This window comes from Citrus clementina, unplaced genomic scaffold (genome assembly GCF_000493195.1).
Source record: "Citrus clementina cultivar Clemenules unplaced genomic scaffold, Citrus_clementina_v1.0 scaffold_8, whole genome shotgun sequence".
NCBI classification, from domain to species: Eukaryota; Viridiplantae; Streptophyta; class Magnoliopsida; order Sapindales; family Rutaceae; genus Citrus; species Citrus x clementina.
This window is the reverse complement of record NW_006262022.1, coordinates 17,193,576-17,218,935: the sequence shown is the minus strand read 5'-3', so window position 1 is coordinate 17,218,935 and position 25,360 is coordinate 17,193,576. Positions and strand designations below refer to the sequence as shown.

At 32.8% G+C, this 25,360-nt stretch overlaps 1 protein-coding gene and 1 long non-coding RNA gene across 3 annotated transcripts; both read right to left on the bottom strand.

The window, feature by feature from the left end:
• Window positions 1-1,461: 1,461 nt before the first annotated feature.
• LOC18034477 lies at window positions 1,462-5,379 on the bottom strand. Of its 2 annotated transcripts, none has more exons than XR_002904371.1 (3): window positions 4,306-5,379; window positions 2,993-4,055; window positions 1,462-2,437 (listed from the first exon to the last, which is right to left on the bottom strand). It is a non-coding gene; the product is annotated as an uncharacterized LOC18034477 (long non-coding RNA). The 2 variants fall into 2 exon arrangements; XR_002904372.1 differs by lacking the exon at window positions 4,306-5,379 and having other exon boundaries at window positions 2,993-3,267; window positions 3,862-4,229.
• Window positions 5,380-13,333: 7,954 nt separating this feature from the next.
• LOC18035493 (protein WVD2-like 2) lies at window positions 13,334-18,194 on the bottom strand. The gene is made up of 7 exons (XM_006423921.2): window positions 18,015-18,194; window positions 15,605-16,055; window positions 14,882-14,970; window positions 14,703-14,784; window positions 14,532-14,603; window positions 14,291-14,401; window positions 13,334-13,943 (listed from the first exon to the last, which is right to left on the bottom strand). The coding sequence occupies exons 2-7, from the start codon at window positions 16,049-16,051 to the stop codon at window positions 13,644-13,646; spliced, it is 1,101 nt and encodes a 366-aa protein (XP_006423984.1). The 5' UTR covers window positions 16,052-16,055; window positions 18,015-18,194; the 3' UTR covers window positions 13,334-13,643.
• Window positions 18,195-25,360: the final 7,166 nt, after the last annotated feature.

Here is a 25,360-nt window from a genome sequence, read left to right as displayed (position 1 = left end):
CTGTTCGTGCTATCAGCTACTTATGAAGCAAGCAGACACGGAAAACTTTGCCACATCTACACAAATCAACTACTATATATGCTTCTACATAACTTTGAAAGCATAATAACCAAGATATTTGATAAACACTCATTTTTTATTTACCAGCTGAAAGTTTTAATTCCATTCCTTAATATATTAAGAGTCACACCTCCTCAATCACAAACATGGCAATAATCTTGTCAAAAATGCAGTCCAAAAAGGATTGCCCTAGCCTGAGTTGTATGGTAAAAAATGGGACACATGACATTTTTTTTTTTTAACTCTTTTTTGTTTTGAATAATGAACAAAACCACACTACGTAGCAGCATCGCCTCCTTATCATTTTTCCACAAAGATTCAATCATCAGGTTTTTTAGTTTAAGATCAACGGATCAGGTGGAAAGCACAATCCTTTTGGTCAAACTCGTGCTTGAGAAAGTCACCACTAGGCCAAGTTGGAGAGTGCTGTTGAATTACAACACGATTAAGTAAGTAATCTCCAGATTTTAGAATGAGTGTAAAAATGCGTAACATGGATAAAAAGAAATTTTTATGTTTTCAACTTATCGCTAACAGCTGGAAGAAGTGGGGGGTTAGAGAAATGGAGGTCATAATAATCTGTAAAAAGCTACATATGATACCTACATATATACAGAATGGTATTAATTCTATTAAAAAATAATAGTAATAATTTACATTGAAAGCCATTCTGTAAAAAGAATTGTCATGGAAGCAGCAAGCATTTGCATTAAAGCCATTTCGTCAAGCAAGAAAGATCCAGCCATTTTCGTAAATTGGTAGGCCATTTCGTAAAAGGAATTGCAATGGAAGCTGCAAGCATTTGCATAAAAGCCATTTTGTGTGAGACTAAAACGGCCCTACCTAATCGGTACGTATATTCAAAAGCTTATTATCCTTTCATTAATTGTCAAGTCCTCGAAGTGAGTATGGCAGCTCGATCGCCATCATTGTAAATAAGTTAAAATAATAATTAAAACAAATTTAAAATGCAATTAATAAGAAAATTGAATTTTCCGTAATTAAATTAATTTAAATATTTAATTAACTTTTATCAAATATCTCAAAATTTATATAAAATCAATTAATTAATGGAATTATTGATTTTCATGATTGTAATGGAATTACTTTGGAATTGCCATCTTTAAATTTAAGTACGTTTGCGCCTTGATAAGATGTTTGCATAAATAAGCTAAATATTAATGTGGCATATACAAATATGCTTGTTACTGTGCAGGAATTGCAGTCGTGATACAGCGCTGCCAAATGTTCCTCATAACGAGAAGATGTGAACTTGCCACCCAGCTTGCTGTAAGCAACCTGCGAAGAGGACCCTTGAATTGAACCAAATTTCCGTCCTCCTCCCAGATACATTTTTAGGTTTGGATTCAAGAAAAGAGTTTCAATTAATCGAAGGGGTGATCAAGTATGGGGTCGATGGAGGGGAGAGACATACTTGTGTGGGGTAATAAAATGGTGAGGACCTGAAAATAAAGGTATACACAAAAAGGACCTCTAAATTAACCACACAGTGATGGAAAATAAAGCACATATTTTGCTAATCAATTTACAAAAATTACATACAAAAGCAAGAAATTGAAAAAGAGCAAAAAAAAAAAAAAAAAAAGGAAAGGGGAAGAAATTTTATTAATCCTGCCAAATCACACGACCCATTCAATTCAGCCGAAGGCAAAATTTCCACTCTAATCCAGTGAATGGAAGCATGCGATAAGCACGGCGAGCATGCGTTCAGGAATAGTTGATCCGCGATCCACCGGTTCAGATGCTGTCAACAAAGGTCGCTCGGTAAAGCAGAAATGCGGCTAAATGTGGAGCATGGGATCAAGACAATGAACGATCAAGATTGCTTCCCCATAAGGTGTGAATGGTTAAGCGTGTATGACCCAATCAATATCGCGAGTGTATACCGCGCATGGTGGCGTGGCAAGATCTCAACCCTCCATGGTCAAAGTGTGTCAATCGACCGGTTACTATTTCGAGGGCGTAATACGAACACCCCACCGCAAGCGGGAATAGTGACCTGTGAATATTGATGATCCCATATGTGCATGCCTACACTGAGTCCACCGTCCAATCAATCAAATAGGGACACATGCCTCAAATTCTGACACTCACAAGTACAGTACACCATGCCCCACAATGGCGTCCGCCCAATTAATCTCCGATTTCGGAGGCGCATTTGGGGCAGCTCACACGAGTGGGGAGAGAGAGTGAGACAGAGACAGATAGAGAGAGAGAGAAGCAAGGATGGCAATGCTGAATCACCATTATGAGCAATAATCCCACAAGGTATTCCACTATCGATCAAGTGCCACATTCAATTAAATGGATCAAGATTACCTATCCAGCAAGGTCTCATCACATTAACCTCAGAGGTCTGCAACAAGCATCAAAACAGATTTAGACCATAAAGGATACAGCTGAAGGGAAAAGGGACTTGATTTACATAATTTAATTACAATGGTATGCCTTGATAATATGTTGTATGCACCTAACTCCAAATCAATATTAATGTTGCATGTATAAGCTTGTTACTTCACAGGAATTGTATTCAAAATAATACAGTGGTGCAAGAATGTTTGTGCTAGTTTTTCTTTTCCCCAGTTATATGATCATTATCGCCACCATTACATTAAGTCCACCCATGCAGCCTATGCAATTGAAATCATGTGAACACGTAATTTTACTTTCTAGTTTCATATATTCTTATATTCATAGTGTGGTTAAACCTCAAAGTTGTGATGATTTTGGGACCTTGAATCAGTTCCATAGAACTGCACTTGGGAGGATCAACCCATGTTGCAACACTAACTACTGGCAAACTTCAAATACATAGCAGTTTCTTACCATTGTGATTTAATTAGAGAATATGCAAGATGCAAAATAGAATCAACAAAAGAATTAACACAAAAGCAAAACAAAGATTTGTCACCTGCGCCAATCAAGAGTTGGCAAGAGGGTGCAACCCATTAACACCAATGTATCTTGGACGTAAAAAAGGAAATGGAGTGAATTGATCACCCACTTCAAGCTCTCCAATCATGCCTCCCCAAGGTCGCACCAGCCCTCTCTCCAACCAACCATTAACCGACGGATGAAACCGATAATCATTCACAGTAATGAATTGAGCAGCATGACCAAATATCAGTGGTTGAGGACCTATCATTCTGGTTCCATTCTTCCTCCGAAGCCATGATCCCCCAGATACTGCAAAGCATAGTAATAAATAAATAAAACGAATCATTACATGGATGTTATTGACTAACTGAGCACCCAGCTCAGATACACAAAATTCAAAAACTTAAAACTCACAAAATTTAAGTTTTACAAGTTTGAATAACTTGAACTGAGTCCTCTTTTGGAGGCACAATAATTTTGAAAGCATTTTAGCTAAGATATTTAATAAACACCCATTTTTATTAAGCAGCTAATGTTTTAATTCCATTCCTCAATCAATTAAAAGTCACAAACACCTCAATCACAAAAATGGAAATAATCATATCAAAAACACAATCCAAAAAAGATTGGGCGAGCCTAAGTTTCATATGCACTAAGCATCACAATGGATGCATGTAGTTAATGATACACAAAAACCTTGTCACGAAAACAATATTCAATGATTAACACATGCTAAACTGTTGATAGCAAATAGTTTCAATCACCATTAAACAAGCATTTACTCTCATCAATGACTGCAATCTAATAGTCTAAGCTACCAAAAGCAAGAGAATTAATATAAGGGGCGACCAAAGTGAGAAAACATAAATCCATAAACAGTGTGTAGATAGAAGCATGCCTTACCAACTCTAGAAATTTTTAATGTTCTGCTTAATGAATCAAGTGGCAGGTTGATATGCTTGAGCTTCCACTTTTTCCATGGATTCTAAACCCAGAAATTGCCCTATATCATGTCCTTTGAGTGGCAGAATATTTGTTTGCAAACCAACATCAAACTCCTCAGAACAAACTCCATGACTTCCTAAATAAGCTACAATCTACATAGACCAGGTACAGTATTTACATATGAATAATCATGCTTCAAGCTTATGATTGAAATTTGTCTGATATTTCAAACAGAATTGAAGCCAATATACTAATATATATTTAGATGTTCATATATAGGGGTATAAATAAAGGTTGTGTTAGAGATTTTATTATTTGATATTAATTATCAATCGTGAAATATATATTTCTATGCACAAAAATAAAACCAAATAAGCAAAAGAAAATCATATTCTTGCTTACATGCTCAGCAAGAGCCAGCCACTTCAGGCAGCAGACTCTGAACTTGAAGCCAACAGCCATCACCACATATACTAGCCCTTCCACGAGTATCCAAGATACATGGAATACTTGGAGTGTTAGTTGGAAGAGCTGCATCTCCACACATCCCCCCAAAAAAAGGAGAAAAATACATATATCATCAAAAAGAAATTTTGAATTTTCTTAATTATGAAATTCTCCAAGTTATTTTAAATATTCAATAAATTGGAATGACATATTCCATTCCGTTACTCAAAAAGCATAACAAGAAAATAAAACTAGAGTAATCCACACAATAACTTGTTGAGCTTGTCCAAATCAACCACTAATCCAAAAGCAACACAAGCAGCAAATAGTTACAGCCCAACTTGGTAACAAAGATCCACACAAAAAAGGACTTCTAAAATGAACCTCTCGGTAGGCCAAGCGCAGCTACAACAGCCTCGAACATACCTGTTTTCACCTTTTCAGCTGTTGCAGTTGGGAAATTTTCCTAATAAATGATTTAAAAAACAATTCATACCAGTCTTGCAGAAAGCCTGAATTGCAACGTATACGTATCTATATATGCTGTAACATTGGAATGTTATATTGATTGAAGTATAAAAGGGAAATTAAAGCTAATCGTACTGCAAAGTCTATATAAATATGCACAAAAAGCCTTGTGTTTCGGGATTTCAAGCTTAATTATGAATGGATTCCAGTGCTCTAGAAAGGCCCTTCAACTTTGAAAACGCCATCTTTCTTCTGCAGCTTGCCACCTTCAATGCCAACCATCAGATCTCACTTTCTTCGCCCCCAGTTCCAGTCCATGGTGACGTTTCCGAGGGTGAAGGGACTTTCTACAGCACATGAAAGAATATGCATAAGTTTTTTTTAAAAAAGAGACAGTTATATAGAACCCTCGCTTCATCCAGTAGTGAATTTCCTCGAGATCTTTTCTCTTTCTTCAGCTTTCTTCAGCTTGCTTATCATAAACCTTGAATCCCAACCGTCCGCATCGGTGCAGATCTAGCTTATTTCCGACGACGAACCAACCCTAGTGTAGATTGTTGACTTGTCGAGATGAGTTACGGTGGACGCATTTATATAGATACAGGGGTAATCATTTTGGAGCTTTCTTAACAGTTGCTTCCGAGCGTTGGATCCAGCTTATGGTAACAACTATAATTAGATTTAATGGCTGGATGCAACTGTAGTATGGTACCACAGTTGTACCATAATTTTATCCTTCTTAATGTTATTTTTAGGTTAATTTCTGATTATTTCTAATATTGTTTCCCTTATTTTTAAAAATAAAACAATTTAAATTTTTTTAAAAATAATTAAAAAATAATCAATTTTTTAAAAATATAATTCAGAATTTAGCTTTTTCTAAAAATCTCTTATATAATTAATACAGATACATATATTAAAATTAATTATCTTCCCATAAAATTTTTTATCTTAAAAATTTGTATATTTTTAAGGCTTTCATTTATAAATTACATATAAATGTTCAAATCTTAAATTATTTTTCTTATTATATATATTTTTGTTTGTAATTTTAAAATCTTACAATTTTCTCAAAATATTTTTATAAAAATTAAAATATAATTATGAAATGAGGTGGGTGTAAAATGTTTATTAAAAGAATAATTTATTTAAATGTTTATAAATTACATATAATTGTTCAAATCTTAAATTATTTTTCTTATTATATAGTTTTTATGTTTTTAATTTTAAAATCTTACAATTTTCTCATATTTTTTTATAAAAGTTAAAATATAATTATGAAATGAGGTAGGTGTAAAATGTTTATTAAAAGAAAATTTTATTTAAATAGTTAATCGAAATTTGTATTTAAAAATAAGAAATAAACTAAATTGTATTTAGTTTTTTAGGTAATTTTAGTTTAAAAAGAAAAAAGAAAAAAGTTATAAAGAGTTTTTGAGGGGTGTGACGAGGAACTAGTGTTGGTAAAAGCCCAATACATGTTTTTCTTCTAATGGATCTTTGCAAAAGCGGGCCCATGTTGGCTTAGCCCATTAAAAATCTTTAGCGTCCCTCCAATAAGTTGAGACTATTGGCAACCCCTCTTGTAGCTTCTCACACTTCTCAAAAGTCTCGATAAAATTCCTGTATGCAGTTTACAATTTTAACCTTAATGAGAATTACGATAAAGGACAAACAAAGACATATACACTAAAGTCAACACATAATTTCTTTTTAGTTTAAGAACTTTTTACAGCAAGTTGGAAAAAAATGCAAACGAAGAGACCACTGTTTCATCTGAGATTTCCCAAATGCAAACAAAGAAACTATGGTTCTCATTTGTTCTTGCGCTAGCCTCATAGAATTGGTCTCCAAATTCCAACATATGCATATCTATGCAGCATCGAAGTTTGCTGTAAAATTGAAATGTCATATTGATTCAAGTATAAAGGGGAAAATAAAGCTAATCTTATTGCAAACTCTATATAAGTGTGCGGAAAAAAACTGAACTCATTGCAAATATCTTTCAATAGCTTGGGAGTTCAAGCTGAAGGATGAATCGATTCAACTAAAGGTATAGCCAATTGGTTAAAAAGTGTGACAATATTTGTTGTACGCGGAATGCGGAATCAAGCGCACTAAATAATCACAGAAAAATAAATGACATAGAATTTTACGTAGCTCGGCAATATACCTACGTCCACGGGAGTAGGATAAAAATAATTGTATTGCTAACAATTATTAGAGTACAAGTTTGAGTAGAGAAACCTCACTTTTTCAGAACCCAAATACAATCAGTACTCTCACACACACTCTTTAATTGCTCAGACTCTCATAACTCTATAATTGCTTCACTTGCAATTTCTCTTAAGCTCTCAAATTTTGGAATGATTTCCAAGTGAAGAATGCATATATATTTATAGCCAAAATGGTTGCATAGTTGCACTAAACCCTTGGTCAAATTGTCAATTAAATCTGCAACTAAATTCTTCAAAATTGACAAACACATGCATGCGGTGCCAACTTCCTCCAAATCATCAATCATGCATGTGGCTTACCTTTTCTTTTTCAACCAATTTGAATAAACTACTCACCAAAAGTCTTTCAACAATTCTCCATATCGGCTCAGATTTATCCAAATCTGAGCCGACTATTAATAAACCATCATCCTCAAAGTGGTTGCATCTCTATGACTGCTTACGTACCAAAATTTGAGATCAAGCCAACCGTAGTTCAAAATTTCCAAACTCAACACATTCGAAGGATTTGAATTAGTTTCAAGTAATATTAAAACTTTTAGTAATTACCTTTGTCAACATATGTGATGAATTATCTTTGGTATCGATCTTTCTCAACAACACAACGCCGCTCTTGATAACCTCCCTCATATAATGATATTTCACATCTATGTGTTTCGTCCAAGCGTGATATATTGGATTCTTCGCGAAGAATATTGCATTTTGGTTATCACAAAAGACCTCAATGTTCTCTTAAATCACTCCCAAATCACTATGTAAGAATGATGTCTTAATATCCAATTGAGTCAACTCTAACTCATATTCAGCTACCAGGGCAAATAGGATACGAATGAAAGTATGTTTTACGACTGGAGAGAAACTTCATTGTAGTTAATATCTTCTTTCTAAGCAAAACGTTTTGCTACAAGCCTTACTTTATAATGAAAAGTTGCTTGATCTGAAGATCCTTACTTTTTGGTGTAAACCTATTTGTTGCCAATAGCCTTCTTCCCCTTAAATAACTCCACAAGTTCCCAAGTCTGGTTTGATGGAGAGATTTTATCTCTTCCTCTATGGCTAACTTCCACTAATCACAGATGCGTAATACTTCACCGAAAGTGTTAGAGATGTCATCATTAATAATTGAAAGTGCATAGGCTACCCCCATGTCTGTAGTAAGTCATTCGGGTTTCTTTATCTCTCTTCTTGGTCTCCTTATTGCTATAAAATCATCATTATCTACATTATCAGTTGTTTCTTCATTTTCTTGAAAAAGAAAAGGTAAGCCATATGCATAATTGACGATTTGGAGGAAGTTGGCACCGCATGCATGTGTTTGTCAATTTTGAAGAATTTAGTTGCAGATTTAATTTAACCAAGAGTTTGGTGCAACAGTGCAACCATTTTGGCTATAAATAGAGATGCATTCTTCACTTGGAAATCATCCCAAAATTTGAGAACTTAAAAGAAATTGCAAGTGAAGCAATTCTAAAGTTCTAAGAATGTGAGTAATTGGAGCGTGTGTGTGAGAGTATTGAGTGTATTTGGGTTCGAGGAAAGTGAGGTTTCTCGACTCAAATTTGTACTCTAATAATTGTTAGTAATACAATTATTTTGTTCTTACTCCCGTGGACGTAAGCATATAGCTGAACCACGTAAAATTCTATGTCATTTATTTTTTGTGATTATTTGGTACGCTTGATTCCGCATTCCGCGCACAACAAGTGGTATCAGAGCCGGCGGTTTATACTTGGGAGGATACGGTATTGTTCACATATACGGTACTATTCTCGTATGCGGGACTGTTCACAAATACAATAGAGACAGTCTATTGTAAGTAATGTGTATTTTTGCATGTCTAGGAAAAGTTCTGTCAACAATGAGATAAGAGTTTAAAAAGTCTGAGTTTTAAATGAGACCGTTGTGAGCCCTCCATTCTCCTGAAAACTTTCCTAGTGTATTTATTCATGCGAAATTAACATCATAAAGATTGTTTTTCAAGTGGAAATAGTTCGTTGAAAAAATGGTAGAAGGTGAAACTTCCAAAATTAGGGAGAGATCTACCAAGACTATTTCAGAAGACACTTTAGGTAGGAGGCGAGATTTGTCAAATCACTATTCAGCACTTGTTATAGGAGGCCAAAAGATCGATGTTCAAAAGTTTGATGGAAAAATCAACTTCGACATATGGAGGCGCGAAGTTATGGATACCCTTATTCAAATCGATCTCAATATTATTCTTAAAAACTTATTATACGCGGAATGCGGAATCAAGCGCACTAAATAATCACAGAAAAATAAAAGACACAGAATTTTACGTGGTTCGACAATATACCTACGTCCACGAGAGTAAGAGAAAAATAATTGTATTATTAACAATTATTAGAGTACAAATTTGAGCAGAGAAATCTCACTCTCCTAGAACCCAAATGCACTCAGTACTTTTACACATACTCTCCAATTGCTCACACTCTCAGAACTCTAGAATTATTTCACTTGCAATTTCTCTTAAACTCTCAAATTTTAGGATGATTTCCAAGTGAATAATATATAATATTTCAACTTATAATATTTCAAAGTATTATATAGCTTCATTTGTCTAGCAATTAGAGGTAAGCCAGATGAACCAAGCAACTAATTTGCTCATTTTCCTACCATTACATCAAGGAACTATTACTAAAAAACAAAGCCATAATGTTAACAGAAAAACACAAGCAACAAATAGACTACAATCAATAAGAAACAGAAAGGAAACAAACATAACCTTGTCTTCTATATCTAGAACCCTATCTGGTCCTTAAATTTATAATGATGCTTCCAATTCTTTCATAACAGCTTATGTAATACTCATAAGAGAAATTTACAAGTCGTGGATAGGAAATTATCAACATGATGAGTTGTGGACATATCTAAAGTCATTGAATGAATGGCACAGATATCTTTGAAATAATTTAGAACGGGTCGATACTAAATAAAACATAGGCTGGATATTAAGAATAATTTTAAAAAAAAACTGAATATTTCAAAGTACATATACCTTTGTTCATCTAGCTATTAGAGGTAAGCCAGATGAACCGAGCAACCAATCTGCACATTTTCCTATTATTCCATCAAGGAACTACTATTACAAAACAAAGCCAAAATGTAAACAGAAAATCACAAGCAATAAACAGTCTTACAATCAACAAGAAACAGAAAGGAAACAAACATATCTGGTCGTTAAATTTATAAAGATGTTTTCAATTCTTTCGTAACAACCTATTTAATGCTCATAAGAGAAATTTACAAGACACTGATAGGACATTATCACCATGATGAGTTGTGGACATATCTACAGTCACTGACATCAATGGCAAAGAGTGAAAGTCAGCTCATATTATTCTAGCCTACTTAGTTTCACCCAAGCTTCATCCTGGTCAAGGATAGATCACCCATGTTTGAGTCCATAAGCAGTGACAACTGCTCTATGAAGACTTGCTTAGCTGCTGCTCCTGTGGCTTCCCCTAACCAAGCTACTGCATATGAGTCGCCGGCTCATTCTTCAAAAGGCATGTGGTCAGAGCCCCAGGCTCCTCCCACTACTTGGAAGCTTACAGTTCCATGTTCTATTTCACTTCTAGTTGCTTATAGCTACGAGTTGCTACTAATCTTAGTTGTAATCTAGCTATCATTTTTTCAAAATTTTGAGTGAAAAATTGTATGAAATTTTATGAAAGCTTTCCCAATATTTTTTGGACGGCCCAGATTCCCCTCCCCCCCCCCCCCCCCCCAAACACACACAACAAAAAATTTTAATAAATAAAAGATCAACAAACTACATAGGATTTTGTATTTGGGGAGGGTTTCCCTGTACCAAACGAGATTATTCACCATTCCTAATCCATTGTAATGATAGAATGTAAAATCAGATTTTTTTTCTTTTCTTTTTTTAATTTTTTTTTTCCTTTTCCAATAGCAATGCCCATTGTAACATTCATGCGACTACAGAAAACAATAACCTGCATTTTTGTAATACAAACGACTGTAAGACTATAACATTCACAGAGAGAGAAAAGGAGAAAGGCTAGCCGCACTGAATCACCATTATGAGCAATAATGACCACATCAAACTGCCCACGAGGTTTCCATTCTTGCTCAAGTGCTACATCCCATTAAATGGCTCAAGATTACTTATCCAGCAAGGTCTCACTACAGTAATTATAGAGGTTTTCAACATGCATCAAAATGTATTAAGCCATGGCACGAAGGACAAAGCGACTAATTTACATAATTTAAAAATAATGGTATACCATGTAAGATGTTGTATATAACTAACTCCAACTCAATATTAATAATCCATATATAAAGCCTGTTACTTTGCAGGAATTGCAGTCATAATACTATGGTGCAAAATGTCATACTGCTTATTCTTTTCCTCAATTATGATCATTATCAGCACTGTTTCATTAAGTCTAGCCATGCAGCCTAAGTAATTGAAATCTCGTGACCATGTAATTGTAGCTTTTAGTTTCATATACTCTTATCTTCCTTCTCCAGCCAAACCTCAAAAATATAATGATTTTGGGACTTTCAATATGCAAGCAGCTAACTTCCAGCAAACATCAAAAGCAATAATTCAGTTTCTTACTGATGTGATTTAATTAGACTACTTTCCCATTTTAATGCAAAGAAGCATTATAGAATCAACAAGAAAGAAACACAAAAGCAAAACAAAGATTTGTTACCAGGGCCAATTTATTGGAGGTGAAGAGGATGCAGTGAATTGGCCACCCACTTCAACCTCTCCAATCACACCTTCCCATGGTCACACCAGACCTCTCTCCAACCAACAATCAACCAACTTACGAAACCGAAAATCATTCGGCACAAAGAATTGAGCAGCATGATCAAATATCAATGGTTGAGAACCAATCATTCTGCCAAGCCACAATTCCCTGATATAGCAAAGTACACTGTTAAGAATACATAAATAATACATAAATGTGGTTGACTAAAATATTTGATAAATCCCCACTTTTATTTAGCAGCCAATGTTTTAATTTCATTCCTCAACAACTTCAGATTAAAAGTCACAACAACCCAATTCTAAACATGCTTATAATCAAATCAATAATGCATCCCAAAAAGAACTGAGTTTGCCAAAGGTTTATACACATTGTCTATCACAATAGCTACTGCCAACGAATGATATACAAAAACCCTTTTCTCGAGAACAGTATTCAGTGTACAAGAACACATGCTAGACTGTTGATAGCATATTTTTTCAATTACCATTAAACAAGCATATACTCTCATCAAATAAAAACATAACCCACATCAACGGGTGCAGTGAAGGTGACTTACACTCTAGTGACTGCTTTCTTGAGAGCTGACCTTCTTGGACTGCCATATGATGATCTTCTGCGGCGGTTTCTTGAAGTGGGTTTTTAAGCGTTTTGTGCTGCTGGGTTTCAGTTGAGAAGAAGGTACTTTAATAATGGTTGAAGTTACTGTCTTTGCCTTTGACAATCTTGAGAATTTTGAGGGTTTAAGGGGTTGAAGAATCAGAGAAGATGAAGATGCATAGGACATGAAAGTGGTCATCTTTTACTGGTAGTTTTGTTTGTTTTATCCTTTGTTTTATACTTGATGCTGCCTGCACTCTTTTACTGATATATTGTTCTTGACTTGGCCCATAAACTTGTGTTGAGGATTATCTTTCATATGATCCGTTTGATTTTTTTAAATCATTCTAACTAAATAATTCATATGATCCGTTTGATTTTTTTAATTCATTCTAACTACATAATTAGGGGTAGATATCTCCACGAATATTAATCAGACTAATTTGCCGAGCTACTGCTTAGCACGTTCGTCAGAATTCTAAATTGTACTACTAAATCCAGAATCTCAATAAATTTTAGATTGTAATTGTATGTATAAATTGTAACAAATTTTACTTTTGTTTTTTGTCTTTGAAATTTGTATCATCCAAACATACTAGACAGATTACACAGCAAGTTTATGAACTTCCAAAACCACATTTATTTACCAAACTATGAGAAGTTGCAAGTGATTGCCCTCTCAACAGAAACAAGTAAAGAACAGAACCTGCATTTAAGTTTGATGCCAAAACTACGGTTTGGTTTGCAAACTATTAAAAGCAGTCCAGAATTGAGCCTGCAATTAAGTTTTGATTCAAGATACAAGGAATCCAAAGGTGCCCAGAAATGAAGTGATGCACAAAGTTATATTATGAACACAGATGTCAGGATTATGATGCAATGATCAAAATTAGAAGAAAGAATGTCGAGAGAGACTCAATACAACTTATATATATAAAACATTTCAAAAACTGCCACCTCAAGTTCATACTATTGCTTAAGCTATCAATATGTCGGACAAAACAACATTTTTGTCCATGTTAAAGTGGATGACTCTTTATATATAACATAATATGTACCCAGCTGGCAGGAAAAAAAAATAATTTACAATTCAGATCAACACAAACCACTTAAAACTGAGTCACTGCAGCTTAAAAGAAACAGGCTATTTCTTTAGGAACATCCATATGGGAGCGATGGAAATCTAAGTCCATTTCCCCAATTTAGAGTTAGTGAAACCAACAGTTCAGGATTCGACAGTGATATCTGTAATTGCCTGCTCCGTGATAATCTGAGGGGAGGTTTTTGTTGTCTCCATCTGCTTCAGTTCATCGTTGACCTTGTAAGTTCCATTACCATTCTGTTCACGGATCCTGCTTTTAGGAGTCTTGGTAGCAGGGGATTCTTTGCAATTACCAATGCTATGGCGCTGTGCCCGAGCTGAAACTCTTCCCTTGTCCTCCCCAGCAGAGATAATTGCATCATTGCAACTCTTTCGCCGACTACCATTGTTTAGTTTTGGAGATTTCGGTCTTGTCAATGGCAGCTGGTATTAGATAGAAAGTAAAGAATTAATATTTTGTGGTCCAACAAAATCTGAGTGTAAAATAAAAGGCAATTTTAATTTCCATTAATAGTAAAATTTTCCTGAATATCTTTTCCAAGATTGACATTAATAATTTAATATTATTACATCCTCTCCCTCCTCATTAGAACATTATTAAGAACTACATACTTAAGAAGTCTCCTCCGTTGCAGCTATTCTGGAGAAAAACACAAATTTAGCTAAATCCTAGCCTTACACGCAATTTTGTTCAACTTAAATCTGAAATTTATCATAAAGGATTATGGACTTTCCAGAACTGAAAGAAAATATGGAAAAAAAAAAAAAACCTTTTTAAGTTCAGCCTTGGGCGGGGGCCCCTCGTAGTAAAAACTGGGAACTGGTTTTGCTTTAATCACCAGGGACTTTCTAAGTTGCTTAATTGCAGCTTCTTGCTCTTCCTGGAAATAGAATGCCAAAAATAAATAAATCAAGATTGATTTCTTCACTCATAACATCGTCAGATTCTGTAGTAAGATAACATCCGACACTTGCTGACACAGTAGATCAGAGATACTTAATAAAATGCACCTTCAGTCTTGCTTCACAGTGGCTCCTCTCTTCCTCCAAAGCTTTGTGTTTTTGCTCTAATTTCGTGTAAAACTGCAAGATGGAAATGACAACAAAGATAAAAAAACATTATTTAGATAACTCGTTTGCAAATAAATTTCACATTTAATTATTTGATAACAAAGAAAATACCTCCTTCCGTTTCTCAGCACGTTCAGAGCATCTAAATTTTGGAGCCGTTCCAACAGTTACCTTCCGTACAGATGCCGCCGTTCTATGTATAGCTCAGGATAATCAAAGCCAACTTATACGAAACAATATAGTTAAAAGCACACTTAAATAAGAAGTATGTAATATGACACAAAGGATACGAAGAAGCAACGGACCAACTATCTTCTTCATCAAGGAGCTTCTTGTTATCAAGTTGTGACAGCTTCCTTGATGTCAGGGGTGAGTTTGGCTGAAAGAAATTGCAGAATATCAAAGACTAGCAACAACTTGAAATCCATAATTTGTACAACATTGATCATTGCGAACAACATCACAATGCTTTTGAATTCCCTTCAGAATTTTCACCATACAGATTGCTTTTTCAAAGAGCAATATATTCCTTTTGACGGTCATGCAAATAGGATGACAAGACTACAAATCTGTGAACAACAGATTTCCCCAAGGTGCACCAGGGAAGCCAAACAAAACAATGGTTATGACGTACAGCAATTCCAATTGAATCAAGCATACAGACTGAATCAAGAAGGCATATAGTGGGTAAAGATTCTCAATACTATTCTTAAGAAATTTTATAACTTTTTTCTTCAACAAATCTAACGAATCCTACACTTTTATGCAAGAAAAAATATTTTTAGGCAATTTTATGAGGTACAAACTCCAGTGGATGAATTCGTTATCTATTTGTCAGGTAACTTCTCAGTTCCAAACTCCTTACAAATAGTTGGAATTCTTTGCCTCTTCAGACCTCCAGTTATATTGGCTATAAACAATGTCATGTCAAGTTTCTCATTAAACTCATTGCCCTAACATAATAATAAAGAATAGTGGCATTCACTATTTATCCAATTGAGGATTTAACTTACCTGTGAAGTCTTCTTAGCCATAGGAGATTGTGCATTGTTGCTATCTGCTGCAATTTCAGCCCCACCATGTCTAGTTGTGCCTGAAGCACGTTTTTCAGTTGCCAGAGCAAAGGGCTGTGGAACAGTACGACTTGTACGCACATTAGCAGGACCATGAGATTTAGATGGCAGAGAGTTTGACTTTTGCACTGCCAGCTTGTCATTTCTATCATCAGTTAGGTCAACATCAAAATTTTTACTTTTCATACCAAGTTCATCTTGTTTCTCACGAAAATTTTCAACCGAGTTCTCTTCAGTGCATTCTTTCACCTCATAGTCCTTTGCATCAGCGTCATCTTCTGGGATTTTGGGAGCTACATGAACTTTATCACAAGACGCACCATTTGAATTCGGCACAACTCCATTTGAATTCTTATCCATGTGTACACCTGCGAGTTCCCTCCCCATCACCCTGCATGGTAAGTGAAACACTAAGTATCACCATGCTTCATAGAAGTGACATTGCTCAACCAAATTATATATACTCACTACAGATGCAGACATCTAGTGTAACAAGACACCAAGAACACTTATGAAAGGTTTTCTTATCCATGTCAGAATCTATGACACAACTCTCCGCGCTCGAGAAGATGTCATGTCTAATTCGACTAAAACTTTAAAAAAAAAAAAATTTTGAATGTAACGTATTTTAAGACAATTAGACTTTTTAGATTGTCCGTTTTAAAATTTATCACTGATTGTATGATTTTTCATTTTAAAAGAAAAGGCTAAAATTTTTTACTTATACCTTAAGTCTAAAGTCAACATTTCAAATTTAAACTCTCAAATTCATTTACAAAAAAAAAAAAAAAACTAAGAAATTAGTACAAACATATTCTTCAGACATAAAAAAGAATAAATAAAAACAAACATATTTTTCAGATACATGTATTTAGATCTATTGACACTTCAAAAAAACAAAACAAAAAAAGAAGTTAGTAAATATTTCAGAAATAAGAAGATGCTCTAAAGCACCACAAACGAATGTAAATAATTCAACATGGAAAAGGGGAATCATACTACTAATTAGAAGATTTATGGCTGCTTTTTACGAGTTCAAAGAATATGATATTTTAAGTTTGATCCTTACCATAAAATTGCTTTAATTAATCTATGGGATATAAAATCATCATGTCAATTGTTCCAACCAATGAGTTGGTTACTGGATTATAAATACCTAGCAGAAACGTGTACTTTTGAGATACAATCTACAAAAGACACGATGATGGACGTGAGAAAGGGGAGATTTTGTCTTTCTCACCTCTTGTTCCCCTTACAACTCCAAATTTTCAAATATTCAGAAAGCTCCCACTCACACAAATTACAAATCTCCGTTGAAATGTTTCCATTTTCAAAATCTCCAATCCAGACAACTACGTAAGATCACAAGAGTATGAAGCTAACAGGTGATGATCTCCTAATCGTATAGAAAGCTGAAGGTCTTATTTCAAAACCAAGAAAACAGATACCATTATCCTAAACTTAGTAGCTTAAAAGACCTGGACAGAAAGCAAAAAATGGTCCCACAACTCCATGGATCTGGAGAATTGAGACTTTCCATTATTTGAAGAAGTTTATTTAAATTTTAAAATAACTATATTTTTTAATCTAATTTCATAAATTCATGCCAACTTAATAGGGAAGCTTTTCAACAACATAAAATGATTTTCGCTCTTATGATTTAAATCTCAAATCCCAACCATATATTTTCTTATATTACTCCTGAGATTTTCGCTGTCTTTAGCATTGAAAAACAAAAATCTAAAAAGTATTTAGAAAAAAAATAAATAAGAGATCTTTAAGGAGAAAAAAAATTCTTCACGAAGATAAGAATGGAAGTATAAAGATTAAACATGGCAAGAATTTAAAAAGGAGAAAAAAACTGGCACTTGTACATAAATGCTTCATGTACACATAATTACATTAACTAAAACACTGTAAGGAAAAAAATATCTTCATTTATTAAGCAAAAAACTACATATGGGAACATCTTCACATATAAGCATTACCATAACTACAATTAAAAAATAAAAAAGAACAAGAACAAGAGGAAAAAGAAAAAGAACCGCAGCATACGCAAAGAGCACACAATGAGAATTGAAAAAAAAAATCGGAAAAAAATATCACAAGCAACAAGAAATGCATGCAAATTCCACAATGCCCCCACATAAAAACAAAAAATACCCATTTCTCAAAATCTCGTTTCAGAATTACCCAGATGAAGATATGGAATGAAGAGATAAAGAGACATTAAAAACATTAGATCAAAACACATTATAAAAATGAAATGAAATTTTTAAAAAGAAAAAAAAAATTCTTTTTCAAGTTCTTACAACGAGAAGAAGAGGAAGAAGAAGAAAGATTATCTTACAGTTGGTGTCCCGATCTGACAAGATCTTGAAGTTGAATCTCCCTCTCTCTCTCTCTGTGTTTCTCTTTTATCTCTCTTTCTCCCTCTCTCTCTTCAAACAAAACAAAAAATTATGTTTTTTGAATGGATTTGCCTTCTCTTTAGGCTTTTAGCTAATTAGACTTTTCTTATTACCTCAGACCAAACTGTTTATTCTCATGTTGCCTTGTTTCTTATTTATAGTGGCAGTTTTTTCTGTTTTAACGGCGTTTATTTTCTATTATTTTATTCTTAAATTAATTATCCTTTCCATTATCGATTTCTTTTACTTTCATTTTCTTTTATTTTTTCTCTCCTAAATCTGTGAAAATTTGGGTTATTTTCTAAAATTCCTTAAAAAGATTTTAAATTAAAATTTAAAAAAGGCAACATTTTAAACATGTGAAAAGAAATTTAGTAAAAATAACTAAAAATTTATCCGTTATAACATTTTAATCGTTGTGTTGTAGACTGATTCAGTCTATTAAATTTTTATTATTTATAAAAAATAACTAAAATTTGACCAATTTTTATCCGTTAAAAAATGACAATTAAAATTTATTAATTAACAATAATTTAGTTTAAATTCTTTGGGAGTAAGATGATTTTCTTATGGTCATTATTAATCAGAAGCTTTATGTGGTGAATGTGTATATGTACTCATTGAGTTGGATTCTTTATTTTTTTTAATCAATAAATATATTTCTATACTAGAGGATAAACTCTATTATGTTAATGCCATTTGTGCATAGGATGTCCATGATTTTATTAATTTTTTTCTTAATATGATAATATCCCATGAATAATGTGGCAAATATAATATAATAAGAGATGATTCTCATTTATTTACGTGCAAATGGTGATACTTGCACACGTATCAAGTATGTCCAATTATTCAAGAGCAATCATTTTCGCTCTTGAATAAATTAATTATATTCAATTGTGACAAAATTGACACATAGAAGAAGAAGAAGAAGAAAAATTTGTTCATCAATTATGCTGACTGGCCATTTCTCATAAGAAATTATGTTTTTATGTATTTAATTTTGACCACAATTATGGTATTTTAGGATATTATATCATATGGTCTAATTATTCTCCGATAATAAGATTTTATTGATTTTCTAATCATCTTATATATATATATATGATGTAAAGTATTAGTCTAATTTTATTGACTTTCTAAACATCTTGTACATCGTAAGATAGTGTAATTGGACCCCTTAAATATTATAAGTATTTTTTAAATAAATTATTTTCCGTAATTATTATAAATATTTTACATAATTAAATAAATAAATATTTTTTACGAGTTTGTTCACTTGTGGAAGTTCAGGCGACGTCAAATGACGGCGCCAAGCAAAGCCAAAATGTGTCCAAAATTCAAAGAGCCGACATGTCGGTGGTGGTTGTCATTCGTAGCCAAAAATCTATTCGAATCTTGTCAATAGATTCTTCTTCTTCTTTTTCCAATCTTTGATTCTCCGTGTTCAGTTTTACACTGGGCCTCTCCATCTCTTTAAAGGACGACTTGTCGGAGATTCCTCAGAAAAAATAAAGGATATAACTTTTGGTCAAATGACCTTATCGCCCTTGCTTGCTTTCTCATCGTGTGTTTCCCAATTTGGATTATTACATTTTAATTTTTCACTTAATAGAAGACTCAGAGGGTATCGAATTAATGTTTTTAAATTTGGGATCCACGATTTAAGGGCTACTAATAATGATGATGATACTTTGTTTTAAAATCAAGAGAATCAATTAGGGTTTGAACATGTAGGGCACATTTACATAGTACTTTTAATTAGTACTAGAAATTTGCCTTAACAAACATATTCTTCATTCATGTATTATATTAATTTAGAGGTGGTGGTACCCATGAGCCATGACACACTTACATTATGCCCAAAAAAATTAAAAAAAAAAACAAAAACTACTTTGTTGGTTATAAATTTTGAAATGGGGAGTGGTAAAGTTTGAATTCAAATTGAGATGGTAAATGCAAGTAATTAAGTATGGTGTATAATAAATGTGGGAAGGTGTGTGTTTTCATGTTGGAGGGTTCTTCAAATTGAATAGATCAAGTTAGAATTGTAATAAATTGTGAGAGTAAATTTTTCAGAGTCATTCTTAAGTGAATTAAACCTTAATTGTATATTTATGATTGTTTGAAGTAAATTATTCATAGATTTATGATTATAATGTCAATATATCAAATATCAATTAGATAAAATAGACATCATCACTTATCATGAAAATAACTCAAGATTTGTATCTATTTCCTAGAGAAAAAAATAAATAAATAACTTGTGTATTTTGGCCTCTTGCAGTGAAAGTAAAAATAGATTAGGGATTTAATTCACTCCTCAAAAATGTATTTTACATGATCACAAGTGTTACAAGTTTTATGATTTCAGTTTATAAGAAAATAAAAATTATTCCTGTAAAATCAACAAACTTTTTATTTGAACAATGGAAACTTTGACCAAGACAGACAAATTTGAAACAATGATCAAAATTCATCTCAGTCAAGGCTTTGCTGTTTACAGAATCTCGGTGATGTTTCAGCTTATATATGCATTAGCTGCATAAGAGAGTGGAAAGCCCTCATTCACTCATCAAAGTAATAAACAGCTTCTGCCAAAAGCACGTTTCCACAAGTGCTTCTGCGATCTGCTTCTGTAGGTTCTGTTTGGGAAGCAAGAATTATACGTGTCCTAAAAAGAACTGAACCGACTAATTAATAAATGAAGCCATAGCTACCATCTGATATTGAAACCAGCTTGGTTCTTTAGCTTTTAGCTAGTACAATTAGTTTATGAAGAATTTATGAGTTTCATGAACATTCGATGATTCAATATAATTTCCCGTGACCATATTTACAATTTTCTTGTACATCAAAAACTTTCAAATATACAGTACAATACTAACAAAAATCGTGACGCACTTTATGAGAGAGCCAGCTCTCTCTAAGTTGTTGAGTAAATAGAAACTAATTAATGTCCAAATGTTTTAATTTTAATAATCACTATGAGTGTATTCCTTTTTTTTTTTTTTTGGGTGGTTCGCACGTAGGGACTTGCATGCACTGCTTAATATATATATATTACTCAAGGCATTAATTTAATTGTTTATTATAATTGTGTGGGTGGTTAACTAATGAATTAATTAGAAAATATTTTTGAATATGAATGGAGGTCTTTCCATGCATCTGGTCCCCATATTCAAAATAAATGCAACTTTTGGTCATTTCCTTTGAACATTCTCATCTTCCAAAGCTTCAAAAAGGTCAAAAAGATTCAATTTCAATAGTCCCCTTTAGAAAAATGTTGCCTCCCACCTTCTTTTGAATTTTTAACATCTTCTTTAATGGAGTCCAGCCATCAGCTGACTATATATATTTCATTAATTTTTCTTTAGGCATCACACACATATATATGTCACTTTCAGTTATTCAAATTACGTCCAAAAAATGTACATCTTGTCAAAGTACGAGCCTGCCTCCGATGCCAAACTTTCCACGTTATAAAGATTACGTAAAATATAATTTAAGAGTTATCTTGTCACGTCTATATTTTATAAAATATAGATTTATCCTTTACATAGATTAAAAAAAAATCTTAACTTATCTTTTACATTCATATATGTAAATGTCCCTTTCTATACTGTAAAAATCATTTACACTGATTTATATATTTACACGGATATATAAAGTGCAAAAATGCAAACGTCCAGATCGGAGCAATTTTCAAGTAACCTAGGGTTGGTTCATCATATATATATATATATATATATATATATATGGACTATGGAGAGGACGTGAAGGAGCAATTGGCGGCAAAATTTTTTGGTTAAATTAAGAAAAGGAGAAAATGATGCTGCTTGTTGGGAAGACAAAGTAGGGCCATAATGCATTTTCTTTATTCACTCTGGTGCCCTAACTTGAAGGAAGTGAAAGTGCTTCTCATGTATATATATGCAAACATTCTTAAATTGACCAATTTCGTTTTCAAAAACCAGATTAATTAGCGTATGTGCCTATAATTAATTATGAAAATTAACCCAATTTTGATATTTTAATCACCAGTGTCATGACCCCGAAAAAAAAATAATGATAATCTTCTACGTATACTCTACTTTATTTTGCTTTTCTTGCACTCTTTGTTTTAATTAGTTAACTCATGTACGTTTGGCTTTATGTATATATATTCCATAGGAAATACAGCAATGCAAATCAACTTTTTGGGGTTGCTTTTGCTTTTTAGTCCACGGGGTTTAACAGAAACCTAATAAATCCTTTCCTGTGATTAAAGTGGATTACAGTGTAACCAAAGTTGATTGGTGTGAGTGGTTCGACAGTCTCACTCTTTAAGAGAGGTCAAGGGTTTAAACCTCGCTTTCGTATGGAGTTACCATTTTGGCCAGCACTTTACCCTTACGAGCCGACTCAGTGTGAGCAGAAATTAATCTGAATTATAGTACAGTCTTAAAAGTACCTTTCACATTTATGGCCTACTCAAAACGTTGTTCAGACCAAAATAAAAAAAGTGGATTACATTGTTTCTTTAATTATTATTATTATTATTACTTTAATGATGGGTGGCTCGATAGACATGGATAAAAGTATTTTCGGATGCAAGTTTTAGTTAATAATCTTCTCAATCTTTCAATGAAGCGACTTGCTCAAAAACTTATCCGGAGTCACAAAGAATTGACTTTTATATGTACGTATATTTGTTTTCGTTAAAAAAAGCAATAATTTTATAGAAAAATGTGGCAAAAACTTGACTTTACGTAATGCTTGCTGGAATATTAGGGTATATGTATTGACTTTTGGCGTAATTTTTAGTGATTAACTTTTAAAACTTTGTATTATTATTCATTGAACTCTGATATAGTGCACGATGTTGTACACGTTATGGTGTGTCATGTCACTCGTGGCAAAAAATGACTGGAGGCTTTATTCTGTGGGCACCACAACTGCCCATTCATGATTTGCCACGCACAACGTCGTGCACCATAACATGAATGGCTTCGCGTACTAGATTAGCCCTCATTTATTATTAATGACACTCTTTAGATATTTACTGTCAATGAAAATGAAATTGAAAATTCAAGAAACATTATTTCAAATCCTTTGACAATATTGTTTGATAAATAAAGATGAAATTAATTACGATAATAAATGTGATAACTTAGTTTGGACTGTATACATGCGTGCATATTCAGAAAAGCCGAAGATTGCGAAAATTTAGAGAATTTTTGTTCATTTCCTATGTAGCGTAAGTATCCTATTTTCAATCATTAATAATAATCTATGCGTGCTAACCATTGGACCTTAAACCCAGTGGTTAAGGCACTCCCTCACAAGTGTGAGGGAAGTGGTTTGAACCCCTACAAAAACATTATCTCTTGAGTGAGGGTTGAAGTCTTTCGATTATTAAAGAGGGTTAAAATTCAGGTCGTGCTATATAAGAGTTTATGTAAAGTAATCTCAATAATTATGTGATTGTAAATATCAGTTATAGTAGCATGTAATATATTGTATCTTGAGAAATAATCTCATGTAATCAAAATAATAATAATAATAATAATCATAATTTATGCATGCTAACTTCCTAATTCAAAGTCACTCCATAAAAATATTCTTGTTAATATAGAGGTCGATGGTTTGAGTACTTTGTACATGCGTAAGAGTAAATTTTTGCCTTCTATAAAAATAAATTTTAAATTTAAATTCGATTTTGGGTACACTGAAATACATCCTAACAGACTTCTGATATCAATAAATCAAATAAAAAGTTATTAGATATATGAATAGATGGACTTGTTTTATTATGTTGATATCATTCATGATTATTATTTTTAATTTTATCAAAGATGAGCGACATGTGTTGAAGAAAAATGTGTTGGGTCAAATTCGAAGACAAACTTGTTCATGAAATTTCTTTTATGGAGGTTAATGGTGAAATTAATCATGGCACCTAACACATGCCATATGACTAATTAACACTAATCATATCCCAAAATGAATTTTTAATTTTTGTTGTAGACCCCAATTTATTTTTGTGTTGATTTCACAATGGATTGTTTTAATTAATTAGTATGATTAATAATTCTAGTTATCCGTTCATGTCAAGACAGCGTCACTTAGAATATGACTTCATTAAGCATCACTTTGCATATTAAACAAGTAATGCTACAGAATTCTGTCATCTCTTTAATAAACACATCGATTCATATTGAAACGTTTTATTAGTTAACACACAACTACCTAAAAATAGGAATAAAGAAGGAAAAATTTGTTCACCTACAACTTTACATTAATTTAATAATATTAATGTCTTAAATCAATTGAGATGAAATGTACGAATAAAATATTTAAAGAAAGGGAGCAGTGATATTGTTAGTTACATACCTTTATAATCTGGTTTCCCTTAAGTTATGTTTAATATAATTTATAATTAAGTAAAATTCACCCATTAACCCCACTTAATTCTATTATTCTATGACTGATTTTTACATTAAAAAAATTTAGTCAAAAATTTACAACTTACAATAAATGTAATTTAAGAAAACACTCCGTAATCATCTAAGATTCTAAAAAGAAGTCAACAACTTAAGCCACATAAAAGTTGACACATGGGCCATATTTGCTATGTCAAATCATCATCATCAATTAAGATCCACCCGTAATTCCATCACCGGCAGTCATGATCTTTCTTTGTATTTGGATGATTCGTCAAAATCAAGTGGTGGGTAAGCAAGTTTCATCAGAGTTCAAAATGGCGACTATACATATATAGGATTACTTGTGATGCCTAATTTGCCTAATTTTTGTTTTGATCGTGTAGAAGGATACAAACTCTACAAATCAAATGCTAACGAAAGCTTCAATAGATCTTGTCTATGATGAAAAATATACATCGCGTATGGTGGCTAGATTGTAAATGCCAACTCCAAATTTTCAATCATGGAGTGAGCCCAACTTATGTACAATAGGGACATTTGTAAATTACACAAACTTTTCCTCTTAAAGAAATTAATTATCACCATTGAATTAAATGTTTTAAAAGTACATCGGTGTGTAATTTTTTGGTAGTCATATCTTTTCTTTTCTTCCCCTTTATGATAGATTTTTTATTTCACAAATATCTTTTAATTAATTTTGCTCTTAGGACAATAATTAACATAACATTAGAGAAAATTGTAAGTAGGGCAGATACATCTCTTAGATATTAGTGATTACAGATATATTCTGTAATAAAATTTATTTACGTTTGTCTTAATAATTATTTAATTGTAAATATAAGTATATTTTTTATTGT